Source organism: Ruditapes philippinarum, unplaced genomic scaffold, assembly GCF_026571515.1.
Source record: "Ruditapes philippinarum isolate M1 unplaced genomic scaffold, ASM2657151v2 ctg1335_1_1_1_1, whole genome shotgun sequence".
Lineage (NCBI taxonomy): Eukaryota > Metazoa > Mollusca > Bivalvia > Venerida > Veneridae > Ruditapes > Ruditapes philippinarum.
This window is the reverse complement of record NW_026867067.1, coordinates 97,750-115,271: the sequence shown is the minus strand read 5'-3', so window position 1 is coordinate 115,271 and position 17,522 is coordinate 97,750. Positions and strand designations below refer to the sequence as shown.

At 32.9% G+C, this 17,522-nt stretch overlaps 2 protein-coding genes across 2 annotated transcripts; both read right to left on the bottom strand.

The window, feature by feature from the left end:
- Positions 1-611: 611 nt before the first annotated feature.
- On the bottom strand, positions 612-8,794 carry LOC132734708 (uncharacterized). The gene is made up of 3 exons (XM_060721501.1): positions 8,210-8,794; positions 6,079-6,228; positions 612-1,844 (listed from the first exon to the last, which is right to left on the bottom strand). The coding sequence occupies exons 1-3, from the start codon at positions 8,271-8,273 to the stop codon at positions 1,618-1,620; spliced, it is 441 nt and encodes a 146-aa protein (XP_060577484.1). The 5' UTR covers positions 8,274-8,794; the 3' UTR covers positions 612-1,617.
- A 2,291-nt stretch (positions 8,795-11,085) lies between these two features.
- On the bottom strand, positions 11,086-17,304 carry LOC132734714 (uncharacterized). The gene is made up of 3 exons (XM_060721507.1): positions 17,063-17,304; positions 13,203-13,379; positions 11,086-12,489 (listed from the first exon to the last, which is right to left on the bottom strand). Exons 1-3 carry the CDS (start codon positions 17,124-17,126, stop codon positions 12,284-12,286), a joined length of 447 nt encoding a protein of 148 aa, XP_060577490.1. The 5' UTR covers positions 17,127-17,304; the 3' UTR covers positions 11,086-12,283.
- Positions 17,305-17,522: the final 218 nt, after the last annotated feature.

The following is a 17,522-nucleotide window of genomic DNA, read 5'->3' as shown; positions in this document are numbered from 1 at the left end:
GCAAAGATATCATCGGAAGATATGCCCTTTTTCTTAAAAGATCGGGAAAACGCTACCTTTTTAAAAAGTAAACGGGTGCTAATTATAATAATGTCCTGATGATCAACGGGCGATTGTTTTACGATAATTTTACTATATTTGAAAACATCATTCAAAAGATGGAACACTTATTTAAATAATCAAAATCAATTCTTATTTACATTCTGTAAAAACAAAGTATAAGCGAAAAAAGGCTCTTCAAAACAGTGCACCCGACTTACATCTGACACTGCTGAACATTTATTTACTAACTTACTTTCATCTTATCTCAATCAACCAGGCACTTTTGTATGTGTAATGGAAACAAGGAAACGGAAGGTATATGTTATTATGATATTGTCGAACGAAAAATAAAGAAAAGAAAAAATAGTTTAAAACGTTTTAAACTGTGAAGATCGTAATATAATTATTTTCTTTGATGTATATCCAACAAAGGTGTAATGACAAACACTAGCTAGAACATAACGATAATAGAGGAAGGGATGTAACTGTCGTTACACTTTTGTCGAATTACCAATGCGTTTACCTCCCTTAGTCTTGCATCTGAAGAAAGATAAGAAAGTAACACAAAGTAGCTGTGCACATTTATATAATTCTAACAAATTATTTGTAATTGTGACATATTAATCATAAATGGTGATTGAGCAATATTTCTCAAACTTATGTTCAAAATAATTTTCACAACACTCGCGTCTTTTTGCTTTCAACGTCCATGAAATGTTTAAAATGAATCGCATAAACAAAATATTGAAAGGTGATTAGTTGAATACATAGATAAAACATGGATATGTAAAAGAAGCAAATGCTGCGCATTTTTGATTGATTTTGATACAAAGGTTGTGAATATCATCAGTCCAATAAAAACACATATGCAACACTTTTATGATTCCGCATCCGTGAAAAAGAATACTGTACAAGCATAAACAAAATAAATACTTTTAAATTTTCTCACAAGGGTGGGCTGATTGATCCTGTATATCGTACACACTATTAATATCTAAACATTTATATCAATCTTCCCATTTTATTTCACTTTTTTTAAATTTTCACTGTTTGGATTTCCTCCAACAAACAGTTATTAGCCTCACTTAGTTATTTATAAACAATAATTCCATTTACATGTACATGTATGCAAGCTACAATTTATGGAAATAGCGGTGATTTTTGCATTCCACCATTATTTTAGAGACTATACATGTTTCTTTGTCATAAACGATCTTCAGATTCTCGTGCGCAAGCAGCAGACGACACTTCCAAAATCAAGAATCAGCGTTTTTACCAGGAAAAGAATCACCTCACCGATGTATGCTACGCATTAAAAAAAAAAAACCCGCAAACATGTAGCTTTAACACTTCCTGTGAGCACAGAACACACAATTAAACCATCCAGCCTTTGTATAAAACGTCATAAAATTTATCCTTTTTCTCTAAATAAGATCTCTTTATATGTGATGAAAATTTTCCTCCTGATCATAGTCAAATAAATCAATTTCTTGGTGCTGGGTATGTAAAATAATTTTGAATAATTTACTTTTCACACGCAAAATTATTGTACAAGTATCCATATAGACTAATGCTTCAAATCAGAATCGAGTAATAATATTGCCTTATAAGCGCAGCAGACGAAAGAAGTGCGAAGTAGATATAATCAGAAGGTAGCAAGCGTTGCTGTCCGTTGCAGATATCGGCCGTACAGCGGCAGACGACACCACCTCGAACGTCATCCTCCTCACATCCGGTTGGTATGTAATTTTCTGTACCAGTATGGTTCCAGCATTGTCTGTACACGTGCTGTACGCCCGTACCTGCAAAATTTGATAACATGCATGTATATATATAAATAAGGAACAAAAACACAATAGAATAATTCATTAAAATATATAACTACTGATGGGGGTTGGGGTCAAATCCCAGTAAAAATGACAGTCTGAGGTGACAGTATTATAAAACAAACCCCGTTAAAATGTTAAAAAGAGGTAGAGGACGGTGCTACAACTGAATTGTGTAAAGAAAGAAACAACAACCATATTTTCTCTCCTAAAGGGCATTGCTTTGCAGAGGTAATACTGTAATAGACAAAGTCTCTTAATCTTTGGTGTACAGTTCCGACTAATCTTTCATTGGATAATTAGAAATATTTTGTTTCTAGATCCTAGATCGATAAACCCTTCCTTTTTTGTACATTGTCATAATAATCATATACGGGTGATATGTTAAACTTTAATCAATTTTCATTATTAACTTTGTTACTTGCACGCGCGCGTCTGTTTTCGTCGAAAGAAATGTATCTCGTATATCAAAAGGAATTCGTTAACTTGTCCATAATCAATATTTAACGTTCTTTTATTCTGACAAACGCCATCTGTCTATGTAATGAAAATATATGAGCTTGTTAGTTGAGCATATTATCAATTATGTACTTGAATTGAGAATTACAAGCTAGGTACAAGAGAGCTGATGACGTCAGCAACATTTATGCAATAGCCAGTATAAATAGAATTAAAGACACATCATGCCTCAAACGCAGAAACGTTTTTCCCCTAGAGAAGAAACACTTCCATCAAAATGGTTTGAGAGCATGTATAATGCTTATTACCCAAACAAAGTAGCGCTGAATTTGAAATTATTTGTCATAAAAGTAGCGAAAATGTAAACAAAGTAGTATTTTGACGTCCATACAAATACTTATTAAATCAATACAAATTCACTAATTGCCAAACGGCAACAGAAGCAAAAGACGGTTCAGGTAATTGGCCAATAAGTTAACATTTAGAAATTTTAAAGAAACACCAGAAATAAAAATCTTTTGAAAAACAGAATTAAAAGTTTCTCTTGAGGCAGAATGAGCCTTTAAAGTTTATCCATAAATCATAGTGCCGTGATCCGGACGGTTAACTACAAAAACCACCAACACCATATTAATATTTGATTAAGGAAGCTGGATTACAAAGAAATCATTTACATAGGCCGAAATAAGATTATTATTTATTTATTGTTAATTTCCTCCCCTGGGTATAACCAAGGTAGTTTATGCAATGAAATTCGACCAATAAATGCTCTCGGTGTTTGATAGAACCCATGCTTAGTTGAATGTTTGGATGTATAATGTTATTACTTATTACTCAAGCACTACTTAAATAACTAATTTAACTTTTGACATGCTTTGCCGAAAACGGTCCAGTTATGTTATACAAAGGTCTCCGATATCTGACCCTACCCATTCTCCAGCTTCCCCGTACTTCATCAATAGACAATTGCTTGAATGCTGAAAAATCGTCGTCAGATATTATTGCAAAATTGTTTTGTCGCAACTATGTTGAATTTAAAAGAAGTAATTTGTAATTGTAATGAAAGTGACGGGATTAATGTATTATTCTGAGATAGGCTCCGACTTAAATCAATGTCGGATTCTTGACATTTCATATTGTTTTCTTAATTTAAAATCCGAGAAAAAATCCAAACAGTTAGTATAGAAATATAGAAGCTCTTCTCATAAATAATGATGCATTTCTTCTTTCATTTATCATTTTTATGGCGGTGCCACCTCGCTTTATTCCAAGTCTTATTAGTCCTGCAGGACTAGAACTTTTCCAACGGCTAATGGATGGAACAAAGTGTTGTAACACACGTGATCGATATAAGACAATACGTGTACTAGTTATTATTCTCAGATGAACCATTTATTGTTTGTATTATTATTTAAACTCTCTCATTGAGACTGTACTATTGTGACTGATATAGTCTTGTAGATCAATATCCATGTTTTACTGCGTAACTTTTTATCTTATCTTTTTCAGTGATATACTTAAAATATATAAGTGAAGTATAAGTCATATCACAAAGTTATACAAACTGGGTGAGATTTTGTCTCTGGGACATACAGATTACTACTTAAAGCCCATTTTGCCCTAGAAATGCTTTTGTCTATATTTCTCAAAGGTTTGTTTTTGTTTTTTGTTTTGGTCTCCTCTTGAAGTTTTCAAAACGTTATTCATTGACCAATTACCCGAACCATCTTAAGCTTCTGCTGCCTCTTTTGCCAATTTCTACAGTATAGTGATTCAGTATTTTGTCTGGAAGTCAAAATTCTACTTTGTTAACATTTTGTTACTTTTATGACAAATAAATTCATATTTAGCGCTATTTTTTTAATGTGTTAAGCATCTAACTATAATTTCAATGTTATTAAACTAATGTTTGCCCTTTCTAACGTAGGAAAACAATATCAATTCTCAGGTTAAGATAAAAAGGATGTAGTGAATATTGAATAAACCTCACACCGAAGTGAGAATATTTTATATATTTTCACTCGCTGTTGCGCTCATGAATATATTTCTTACTGGGGTTATATTCCACATTCAGTGGAAACAAACAAATATCCTCTTTTTTATATACATTGCAGAGTACAATTCTGAATTCTATATAACTCAACAAGGCTTGATGAACTCTTTATTTTACATCATTAATGTTAAGGAGGGAAGTATTCAGATAAAAATCAACAGCTTTATTAAATTAAATATACTCTTATTTTGTGTATAATATGGATTTCATTTGAAACCTTTGGACTCACAAGCTAAAAACGTGGCTAGATAGAGTACAATTAAGATTTGATATTGCATTTTTGGACCTAGAAGTGGGAAACGAGGATATATGGAGTACGATATGCGTTTGATACGGAATATTTGGACTCTGGAAATGAAACTGAGGCTTTATTGATAAGATTGTATCCAATAATGATTTATATTGGAACATCACATAGCACAAATACTGGAAGTCCATTGCTTACATTTTATTAGATGAGAAATGAATACATGTATGCAAGTATTTATTGTCCTTTGTAAATTCATCTGAAAAAAATAGTACTCTGCTCCTTAAAAGTTTTATTTGATATATCATCCATTTATGATAAAGAAATTTGGCGGCCATTTTAGTGGTCATTTTAAATGGCCATTTAAGTAGATCTAGTACATGTTTGTCTTTCGTCTTATTTTTTTTTTTTTTTTATTTATTTTTTTGTTAGTTAAATATAACATGTTATCTCGCGCATGCGCTATAACTTAGATGTATGTTCCGTGTGGTATGTTGAAGCACCATTAAAAAGTTATGACGATATGTGTATTAATAATTGATGAATACTCACACTATAAAGCCAAAACTCATACAAAATTCATTTCATTTGTTTTGCAGTCTATTTTTGGTTGAAGCCATTGTTTCTGTTTTTAAGTATTTCGGGGTTGAATACATTTATATATTTATTAATGTAGTAATATAGATAAGATTGTTAGTAATAATCCTTTTTTTTCAGTTTCTTTCTATGTATTTTTATTGAACTTTTTTTCCTTAAAAAGAACCAAATCAACATTTTGTTACATTTTAATTAACATATTTTGTAGGTTTACACCTTTCATGAGGTCGTGCGTCATGTTTCGTTTTTATTATAGATCAACTTAGTGATGAGAAGCAACAAAATACGGAAATATACGAAGTTTCCCGAATTGACATGAGCGATAATAAGATAGTGTATAAATGACACGTTCTGTGCTCTTTCTCTATTATTAGGGGCCTCCGTGGCCGAGTGGTTAAAGTCGCTGACTTGAGATCACTCACCACTGTAGGTTCGATCCTCACTCGGGTCGAAATCTTTCATGTGAGGAAGCCATCCATCTGGCTTACGGAAGGTCGGTGGTTCTACCCAGGTGCCCGCTCGTGCCTGAAATAATGCCCGGAGCACCCGGGCACCTGGGGTCTTCCTCCACCAATAAAGCTGGAAAAAATCGACGAAAAATCTCGGCGGGACGCTCTAGGATGACCCGACTTGAGTGTACGGTCGCCCATATGGGCTTTCCGGCGGCGACCTTAAATAAACGCATTAAAAAAAAATAATTTCTCTATTAATGTTGATTCAGGAAATAATATAAATAAATAAATAAATAATAATAATCATCATAATCATCATCATCATCATCATAAAACCGATAAAAAGTAAAAATAAATAAAAGAAGTCTAACGTGAAGCTAAATTTTAAAATAGGGTACTAACCTTGAATTTCCCCCACAATTTTCTGACAAGCTTTTGCAGACGATGAACACTTCACTTCAAACTTTGCAGCTTCTGAGGTCGTCAATTCCCAGTCATCACTACAGGCAGAGTCGAGAATGCTCGAACATTTGTAACACTTAAGGCCATCAGCTGAGGACGAAAAGAATTGAGTGTATGTACGATACTGTCAGGTTTGAAATGGGTATTGATGTCATAAGTGTTTCTTTTCCAGTAAATAAGACCGTCGCGTTGCAAAAGATCAAACGGTCGCGTTGTAAATTTTAATCATGCAATTATGTTACTCATACGTTTGACAGCGAGCCTGGTAGTTCAATTTGGGTATTTTGATATTGAAATCCCTTATAATTTGAATGGACTGCTCCAGATTCAAAGCTGCATGGATAAATCCATCAAAAACATTCAGCAAAGTCCATTAACTCAACGCAGCGATTACCTCCCTTAAAGTTACAGACTGTATTGAGAAGGGAGGTAACTCTGTAGAAAAATGATTATACAATAAACTAGGGTCTTTCGAAAAACATTGTATAAACTTTTTTTTTTACAAAGATCAAAACGGTTGCTCATGGTCATGTCGATGCTTTTTGTTTTATATTTGACGCGGAAGGTACCGGCACCTGCAGAATTTTCACGAGCGCATGATGAATGCTTAACATTTAAAATATATTTCTAGAGCAACATAATATTTTTTGCTTAAAATAAGTACTAACCAATCCTGGATAAAATGATCTCTGGAGAAGTTCACGGACTTCTTTGACAATAATCCTGATGGAATAAATAGCATGCTAGTAAATCCCCTAATTAGAATTTATATTTAAATGACTCAGTAATATGTTAATAAAGCAGAGTTAAAAGATATTCTTAGTAATCGATCTTAATTCGGTTTGATATGGGAGCTTTAAAGTCCGGCATTACGGAGTATCAGGGGCGCCATCCTAGCAGCCCAGACGCTGTCGTCAGGGCACCGGTTTATGCCATGCGTTGGAAATTTGCCTATGTACTCATCAGGCGTAGATATTCATGAAAATCTTTTTCCGACCTGCTTGGTTTTGTATATAGCTAAAGCAAAGGGAAACAACGTAGCGATGTTGACGCCAAAAAGAACAAACCACAATTAAGGTCAGCGTTTAATGTTGCATTAAGTTTTACTAAAAATAAAATGTAGGCCTACAAGCATCAAACATTACTAATATTACATCCATAATGTAACAGTGAAAATTGATGGTAAATATAATAAAATGTATAATAAATGAAAGTAACGATGTCATAAATATTGATATGCATATATTAAGCCCAAATCAAATTAAACAAAATAGCTCGAGGTTTAACCAGGATGCACCAAACTGCTTACAAGGGATCTTCGCCGATGACGTCATATTTCACAATTGAAAAAAAGGTTCGGATGGACACAGCGTTATAAAAATCTCATTTTTGAAGAAGAAAAAAGAGTAGATATAACATTACAAGAATTAGATGACAACTGATTGGTTGAAGGTGAAAATTTCCAAGCGGTAAAACTCTGTATTGTTCAAAGTCAGAATGTTAAACTTTAAGACTTTCAATTTCTCAGCTGCACAGTTCTATTTTTTTTATTCTATTTAAATGAAATACATATCTCGATTATGTGTATCAAAGTTACTGTATTTTCTAAAAAAGAAACGAAATGAAAAATGATTACTGATTTCCATCTCATAACCCACCAGTTTATATAAACAATCCAATATTTTTTTTTTCTCATCATGTATATTTTACATTGAAACATAGATAAAGTGCATTTAGTCACAAAAATCTGCATCTTATTATGAAATTACATGTATGTTATTTTCCCTATAAAATATAGATGTACTGACTACGAAAATTTGTAATTTTCATATTTGTCTCATATTAGTAATCTGTAAATTAGACAACTGACAGACGGGACAATAGTATCAAAAGTTACTTTTGTTTACTTTTATATCAATCTATCTTTACTTTATGAAACTGATGTTGGGGAGAGCCCACGATAATGTTGTAAACACTTTTGGCCAAACCCTTTTGTATATTATGTATTTATATACTAAGTATGCAATTTAATATAAAAAAAAACTAAAACGTTAAAAGGAAAACGACTTACCTTGGTGTTGAGCAATAAGAATAAGTCCAGTTAAAAGAAACAAAATGTCGAATGGATTCATCATTTCTTTTCATATAATTATATGTATTTTTCTATTTTTTTCAAATTTATCAGCTTATTTTGCGACAATTAGATTTATTTCTGTAACGCAAATGAACTTTTAATTTAAGCATTTCTTAAAGGGAAATATTATTTTTTCCCGACAAAAGATGCGATCGTCATCTGCGTGCTAAGTCGTCTGCAAGAGATCGTCTGCTGAAAGATTTCTGCCTCGTTTTCGATGCCTCATGAAACGAAACTCAGGCAGACAAAATATTCATTGTTTATTGTCCAACAGTATACGGTTTTTGATTTCTCGATTGTTAAAAGTATTTATGAAATATATGTCCTTTTGTTTTGTAAATTAGATTTGAGTTGATGAAGTGGTAGAGCTTTACTCATCAATTCGCGGAGAAACGCGCAGTGGGAGTGTTTTAAATATTTAATTGATTATATCCCAAATATATAATTTCCGCCGGCAGAAGATAACCATGGATAGAAAAACGGATAAATGAGTCGTGTCACGACAAAACCAACATAATGGGTTTGCGACCACCATGGATCCAGACCTGGATCTGCGCAGTCTGATCAGGATCCATGCTGTTCGCTTACAGACCCTATAACAAGTAAAGAAACTGATAGCGAACAGCATGGATCCTGATCAGACTGCGCGGATGCGCAGGCTGGTCTGGATCCATGCCGATCGCAAACCCATTATGTTGGTTTTGTCGTGACGCGGCTCAAATATAGTTCTTGTCTTAAAATTTCACATTATCATCTATCACACGATATTGTATTAGCTTCAACAACAAAAATACTAGTGTAGGAATACTAACTGCTCCATGCATGGATCAATATGACTTTTTGCCAACAGTTTACGTGGAACCTCGTGATGAAAATGTGTTTGAAATGGACCCATGAGACAAGTGAAAACTGAAATGATGTAATTTAGTTACAAAACAAGTCGATCATATAAATAAATAACGATTTGCAGACCTAATTCTATATACGGTTTAACTACATACGCTCACTTTCCAAGCTTGTATTATATGGAAAGTAATTCGTAACTGAGTTAGATAGGATTATTCAATATAGCTACTGAAGTTGTGACTATTCACACATTTATCTATCCTTAATGTTTCTGTTTGTGTGTATTGTTTGCAATAACTTTATTTATATACGTAGATGTGTTTTTGAATGTTTTATTTGAACGTTTAGTTCTAAAGCTTAAGGCCGTTTACGGTAAGAGTTGTTTCCCTTCTTTCCTTAATATCCCCGGACCCCTTGTTTGTGACTTATTCTAGAGCGTCACACCGTCGGCTTTACCTATATTTACATCTTGCGACATTAATTTTAACGGTTGTGTTGCGACATTTAAGGGCAAGGGGAAATCGTTCGACATTTAACAGTTTACCCTACATGTATATAGCGGCGGATGCGACATTGAGCGGCAATGGTGCGGCATTTAGCAGCAAGTGCTACATTTATCGGCGTTGAGGCATATGCAGCGCCACACACTACCTTTCCCAATTTTGCCGCTTACACGTGTTTGTGCAATTGTCCCTTACGGTACTTCACTGGGCGCCATTACTATATGCGTGACTTGAAATTGTTAAGGCATCGTTCCTTGAGTGTTGCTTTCCTTTAATGCTCTTTACTTCTCTATTTTATTTACTTACACAAGTAGATAAATTTGAGAGATGTTCCTGCCGCTCAGACGTAGAAGTTTCTAAAAAAAATGCGTTTCCCTTTGCACTCACTTTTTCAACTAAATGATTATAATTACCGACTAAGAAGGGCTTATGTATAGTTTCAATGAAATGTAACACAGTTCCTCTCCCGGGATACAAGAAAACTGACTTTTTATGACTGATAAAACATGTTCAACAATTTTCATGCGCACGCATTTCTGCTGTAAGCTCGTCAAATATTGTTTATCCTAATGGGGAGGGGGGAGGGGGGGGGGGGTGATCCATAAAAATATATGTAACTTGTAATGTTAATGGCACATTTTGACTCGGTAATGAATTAATTTTTTATTATGCAGAAAGGGCAAGTATTTGTTAAATAATGTTGTTATAATTGATTTAGAACATGCAAGATGCTCATCACCTTAAAAAGGCAATGTTGAATGTAAAATAAATTGTAATCAATGAAGCAAAATGTAAACAAAGTAATATTTTTACTTCCATTTAAAATACTTATTCACTATAACTGTAATTGTTAATAATATGCCAAAGAAACAAAAGATGGCCGAGAAATATGGCCAATGAGTAACTTTTTAGAAACTGGACACCCAAGCTAGGAAATTTTCAGAAAATTTAAATTATATCATTTATGTGGCTAAATGGGCCTTTAAAAAGATAATATCAGAACCCTTTGTTTAGAGAAAGAACGACAATTGACCAGTGACGAAAATAACCTGCCTGTGCCGTGTGCATACACCTCCATTCTTCCAGACGATACTCTATATTTTTGGCGCATTGCTTAACTTTTGTTATTAAATTGTATGGTTTTATAACAAATAATAAGAAGGTGTGGGGTTTTGTCCACTTTAAAAAATTGAGGTGTGGGGGTTTGGCGTGTGGAGTTTTGTCCTTCTTCCTTTGTTTTTTGATAGAACAATTTCTTGACCTAAGAAATAATAGTTATTGAGAGCACGACTATAGTTTTACACAGCAGGGTTAAACTAAATATCTAACTTATTTCCCACTGACTTTGGACTCGCGTAAAATAATAAAATATAAATTCACAATCATGTCCTGAACATAAATGGGGATGTACAGAAAGAATTACAAACACCATTCAAAATATCAAATATTTTGTTTTTATAATACTATAGACTAAAGCTGCTATTACATAGTGTCACTCAACTAAAGTGGTGCGACATATATTTTATGTAACAAAATAAGACATTAGACATTTTGAAATCATAGTCCTAAAGCTACTATGAATAGCTCCAAATTAAAAAATAATAACTCGTTTATTTCGCAAATTACTATTGTAACTAAATTCATATATATGTCATCTGTGAATAAATTTCTAAATTTCGGACAAAAATTGCATTTATATTTCGGCATATATTAATAATCTCTACATGTGTGTAACATAACTAAGGATTTTACACTGATGAAACTTTAAAATTCGCAAATATAAAATGTAAATTCTTATAGATTTCATTCCCTTTGAGAAGAGTAATACATCATTTGTTACCTTCCTTGAATCTTGAAAATAGAGTATACTCTCATTTATTAATTCCCTTTTATTTAATCTAGTATCAATAACTTTGAAACTTAAGGCGTTACTTTTCGTGTACAATTTTGTTGAAAGTCAGTAAATGAATCCCAGACTTGGATCAATGTGAATCATTGACCTTTATGCTAAAAGCACAATGATTTTTTTATTATACAATTGAACAATTTAACAAGTATAACCTATTGTGGTCACATATCAAATATAAACTAAACTCAGTTATAAAGATTATAATAATACTTTTCTACATTTGATACATGTTTGAAAAAGTGCATACCGTCGTTTCTGTTTTGTAATATTATTTTTACACACTGGTTACCATGATAACACACATATATAAATACATAAAATAGAACAAAAAATCTTAAATAACGACAAATATTTGCTTCAAAAATGACAAAATGTGAATCCAAAACAATGAGAAAACATGGTATTTCATATAACACGGTATTTCATATATACATAAATGAAATCACGACAATTGCACTTTCAAACGACTTTCAATAATACCACCACTTTGCAATATAAGTGTACACATAAAGAAAATGTATTGGGCTGACTACTGGTATTTTAAGAACGTATGTTGTCGGACTGTGCCTGTTTTAACGAAAGAAACATAATTCGCATCAAGTCATATATCATAAAACAAAAGTGATTACGTACGTTAATCGAACAAACATTTTACAAATTTGCATACAATAAACATTTCTTTTCAAAAAGATATGAAATGTTCCTGATCTTAATATTGCATAGCATTAGAGTAAATTATACAAAAAAAAATAATTAAAATCCTAATAGTGAACAAAGTAAGGGAAGTAATCCAATGAATAAAATTGCAGTAGATGCTCGGACGAGTTCACTCCCATTACAGAGATCACCTTTGCAGTAACATGCTACACCTTTGAACATTTCCGAACACTCTTTAACTTCCGGTTCAAATCCTTCCTTTCCCGGGGAGGTCCAACATGATCGTGACACAACTATACCGTCTGGAAAGAATGAAAGGTTTATATAATTATGATACAGTGTTGCAATTATGAATGGAATATATTTTTTTCCGCGTAGCAAATGCTAATAATATTAAAATAAACATGTATCTTAGTATTTAACATTATAATAGGGTAAACATTACGGGTGGTTCATATGTATAGCATTGCGACTCAAGCGGCTGGTTTACGCTCCAAAGAAAAGTGTAAAAAATAATTTAGCGACAATCATAAGATTCTCTCTACTTAGATATTCATTTGGAATATTTTATGAACCATCCCTGTAGGAGGCTCATTTCCATCATTCGGCAAATTTTGATACTATCCCTTATTAAACAATAAGCGCCCTAGTGAGAATGAGCAATATTACAATCTTGTCAGCCAGTCAGTGGCACCATTTACATACAATTTATGCAACCTAATGAACTGCCTTTATTTGTACAGACGTGTGGCAATTGTCTATGCAAAGACGGTCTTGTTTAGACTCTGTGTGCATGAAAATACCAAGGAGAAACTCAATATATTTCCAAGATGCATAATTTCCATTTGGCAGGTTGTACCTTTACCTAGACCCAACCCATCCCAGACCCAGTAACGTACAGCCATACATCTTTACTACATAAATATTCAGGCTTTATTAGAATTGAGTTAACCGAAATACTAGTAATAAGTGAGTGAAAAAGAGGAAACACTGAGCGCCTATTTTATGGACATACTTGTTTTCTTTCCTTGAAAATCGTCTTCATATGTCAATTTTCTGCAGAAGGTCAATTCTCCCTCGCATTTTTTCAGATATTTCTCCTTGGCTTCCGTTGAGCCGGGCGCAAAGTCAAATGTTGTCCCACATCTCTTGTCCTGTAGGTTCGAGCACTCGAAACAGCTAACACTGTCAGCTGAAAAATACAGATCGTTTTATGTAATGAGTACCAGTAAGAGAGGAGAGACTGGGTGTTAAGAGTTCTTTGGGGGTGGGGGTGGAGTTTGGGGGAGGGTTGGAGTTTGGAGTTTAGGAGTTTGAGTTTGGGAGAAAGGTTTGTTGGTATCAGAGCATCAGATTTTCGGTGCATTACCTATATATACATGTACATCAAAATATATAAGCTTGGTTGCAATCTTCAAGCTACTTCGATACTGGTGTGCTTACTTCATATTTCTGCAGCAGGGGGTTTCGTTTTCATAACGAACGCTGTGGGTTCGAATCCGACAGGGACTTTGGATTCTCTCAAGTGAGAAAGCTATCCAGCTAGCTTACGGGACGTCGGTGGTTCTACTCAGGTGCCCGTTCGTGCCTGAAATAATGCACTGAGGGGCAACTGAGGTCTTCCTCCACCAGTAAAGCTGGAACGTCGCGATATGACCTATACTGTGTCGTTGTGACGTAGAACCCAAACAAACAAAAACATAACATAAACATTTCAGTCCCAAGAAAATAATTATACTACATTTACGACCGTTTCTGTATGTCTGATATTATTATGGCAATATGTTTAAGCCCCCCCCCCTCCCCCCAGTTTGTCAACCACAGGAAGCTGGCCCGCTCACTTGAAGGAAGTCTTACTTTAGGAAGAATTAATACATGTACTGCTTTTGTAAAGAGTTTATTCGCTCTTTTTAAATTATTAAATGCATTATCATTTAAAACAGTCAACGAAGGTCAAAGGTACATCGATCTTCAATCCCACTATAATTCACTCAATGAGTTACTGATATCGGATTCACCCTTACATTCCAGTTTCAATTATTTCATTTTCATTTACGTCATATGCATAACAGTGATTGCAAAATGATACTTTTATAGTGCGGTATTTCATAATATTACCATGTATTTTGAAATATATTGTTCGCAAGAATTAAACGTAACAGAAGTTACTAAATATACTGTAGTATTTATGTAACAAAAGAGGTGACTTAAAGCAGCTTAAAATCACTTAAACGTGTAACCTCATGTATATATCAACAACATGCAACTTAATGTAACAAAACACGCCATTTGGTATATTTTATGCAACAAAATAATTAAGCCGCTTACTTAACTAAAAGGATCAAAATGTCACCTTCTATTACTAAACAGGTTAATTTTATCACTGTGTTTCCTAAATGAAAAAAAAAAACAACAACAAAAAACGCAACAACAACAACAACAACAAAACCAGATCGGTGAATTTAAAGTAAAAAATATTACTTAATGTAACTAAACAGGTTACTTTTGCAAAAATGCAACAACACTTCATGTAATTCATCTTGATATACCTAAAATTGATAATAAACATTTCCGAAAATAGAAGCTGGGCAAGTCCATTTCAGAAAATCAGCGTATCACAGTGTATGAAATGACAATCGTGATGCGTTTCAATGAGTACAAATTCTGCATGAAATGTAGATGAAAATCAATGGCAATTTGCCAGATTCGATAATTAATGACACACAATTAATGACAGATTGCATGCGAATTACATTGAACTCCATTAAATCAATGGTTGCTATTGTCAAGAGAGTTTTTAATCACCGAAAAAAAGATGAATACATGTAGATGAATTAGACAAAACGGAAAACGTACAAAAAGCGAAATATATCTCTGTCTTTTCGTTTTCCCTTTCATTTGTGTATCTAATACATCATGTTTTTATAAATTTGATAATGTCATTCTTAAATCATTTGTAAGCGATTGTAAAAACACGAACCGACTCGCACAAATTCGTTTGTGACATTTATAATATTTATTCAATCTCTGAAATAAGTATGTTTGATTTTTTACACACTTCATTGTTATTTAAATAGGAAAACTTTGGTCATAATGTTGTCACAAGGTCAAGTTACCTAATAAAAATGACCACTTAATTTAAGCAAATATCCACTTTAACACTGAAAGAGAATTTGAGGGCGGGAATGAAACGGGGCAAAATGAAAGAAATGAAACAAAACGAGGCTAAACAATGTGTATGGTGATGCTTTCTCAGAGGATTCACAATTAAATTTATTTATAAACCCAAAACTTAAAAGTTCTTTAAATTCACAACTGATTTAAGCAATGTCGCATTATGAATAGAACGTATAAATAAATGAACTCAACCTGTCCATCAATTCAAAATGCTCAGCCAAAAATCATCTCGCGACCGGAAGTTGATAGTATATACTTAGCAGACGAAAATTTGGTTAACTAGTACTCAAATTTCTATAATTTTAGATTTTATTGTTTACAATAGTCTATATTTATGTAAAAACATATGACTTATTGAAGAAGACAAAAATGTCAGAAATAAAGAGAATTAAATATTAATTAATATTCATAAATATTAACAATAACAAAAATAACAAAATAAAAAATACAATAACTTTTATCTAGGGTAAAATATCTGTAAGGAGATCGACTTTCTATATTATCATATACATATTCAAAAAACGTTTAACAATGGGTTTCCTGGGTGAATAAAAGCTTTAACGAAATTGTAGTAGATTCTGCTCCAACAAAGGGTCAGAAATTATGACATACGAAATAGTGCATGCTATACTGTCGTATATTATACAATTATGCAAATACAAGGTCGAAGTCGTCCTATTTTTAGAGTTAAGTCGTTTTAACAATAGGTGATTAAATTGTACAAAAGATGTGAGAATGTGTGTGTGTGTGTGTTTTTTTTTGTTAGTGTTTTTTGTTGTTTTTTTTTTTACACAAAGGAGACCCTCATGAAGCACCTCAATACTAATTCGTATGGTTTATACAAATTTATTTTAGTTCGATATTGTTTGGTACATAATCATATTAAAATTTCATTTGTCTGCTTAGCGGATGTGTTAGTACAAGTTTCTTCAGGCAGTTTTCAAAATTCCATTACCAAATCCCCTCATTTTAACAATGGAGTGTTCCAAATGCAAAGTAAGACAAGTATATCACACACATTTTAGTGGGGAAAGGGTAAGAAGTAAAAATATCCGACGATGCAGATAATATGAAATGTTCAGTCACGCAACCAAACGTTTCAGCGCATCTGTACTGTACACAAATTTGTTTTTTTTTATTTAACCAAATATACATGTATATACCAAATGTACATTGATGACTGCAATATATTAATTTATTTCATTTTATTTTTTAAGTGATATCATTTTTATTTCTAGAAGTTATATTTTTATCACGCTATATCAATAATAATCATTCAAAAGATGAAACAATTATCTCTGAACGCATTAATTTAAAAAAGGAAAATAACCAAAGTTTAGGAAAATTGTTTTTGTTGTTTTTTTCTCTTAAAATTGTCTCTTTATATGTATAGATATTGCACATTACAACAATAACAACAACATAAATAACAATTGTTGTAAAAATAAACGCGTATATTTCAATTAAATTATTTCACCTGACGTTGAATTAATTATTAGATTTTTTTCAAACTTTTTTTAATACTATTTTTTTGACAACGTGAAATGCTAATAAAGTTAAAACTAACAATTATATCCACGAATGAATACAGCTGAATTAGCGTCAGTAGCCTAATCGTTCAAAGAATGTCATTGAAGGTCAATTTATGGAGAGTTTTAAAACATTGCGAAAAAAACAATACTCAATAAATTAACTTACCTAAACCTAGCGCTCCGCAGAAAACCACCAGTCCGAACAATAAACAAAATTCAGGTGTCATCATAACAATTTCCAATTGTAATAATTCCTAATTAATTTACTTTTTGTCTTGTCTTGCCTGACCTATGTCTACAGCGAACTGGTACGGGCATGCGCTTTTTAGACGGCGTCTTCTCTATCGGATTATAGTACTATTTTAGTCAGACTATGTACATGTTGGAAAGGATTTCGAAATACCATGTTACTAAAAGTATATAAGAAACGGATTATCGATTTCGGATCAGAGTACTATACCGACGCATTCTGTACTGCTAGCGGCGGTCAAAATCTTAATATTATAATTGTGAATTGGAGAACAGAAAAATGAACGATAAATTTAAAAGGTGGTTTGGTGCAATTAACACACTTCCGCTCAGTCTATTCGTGTTTTATTTACATTCCTATTAATCAAATAACAATA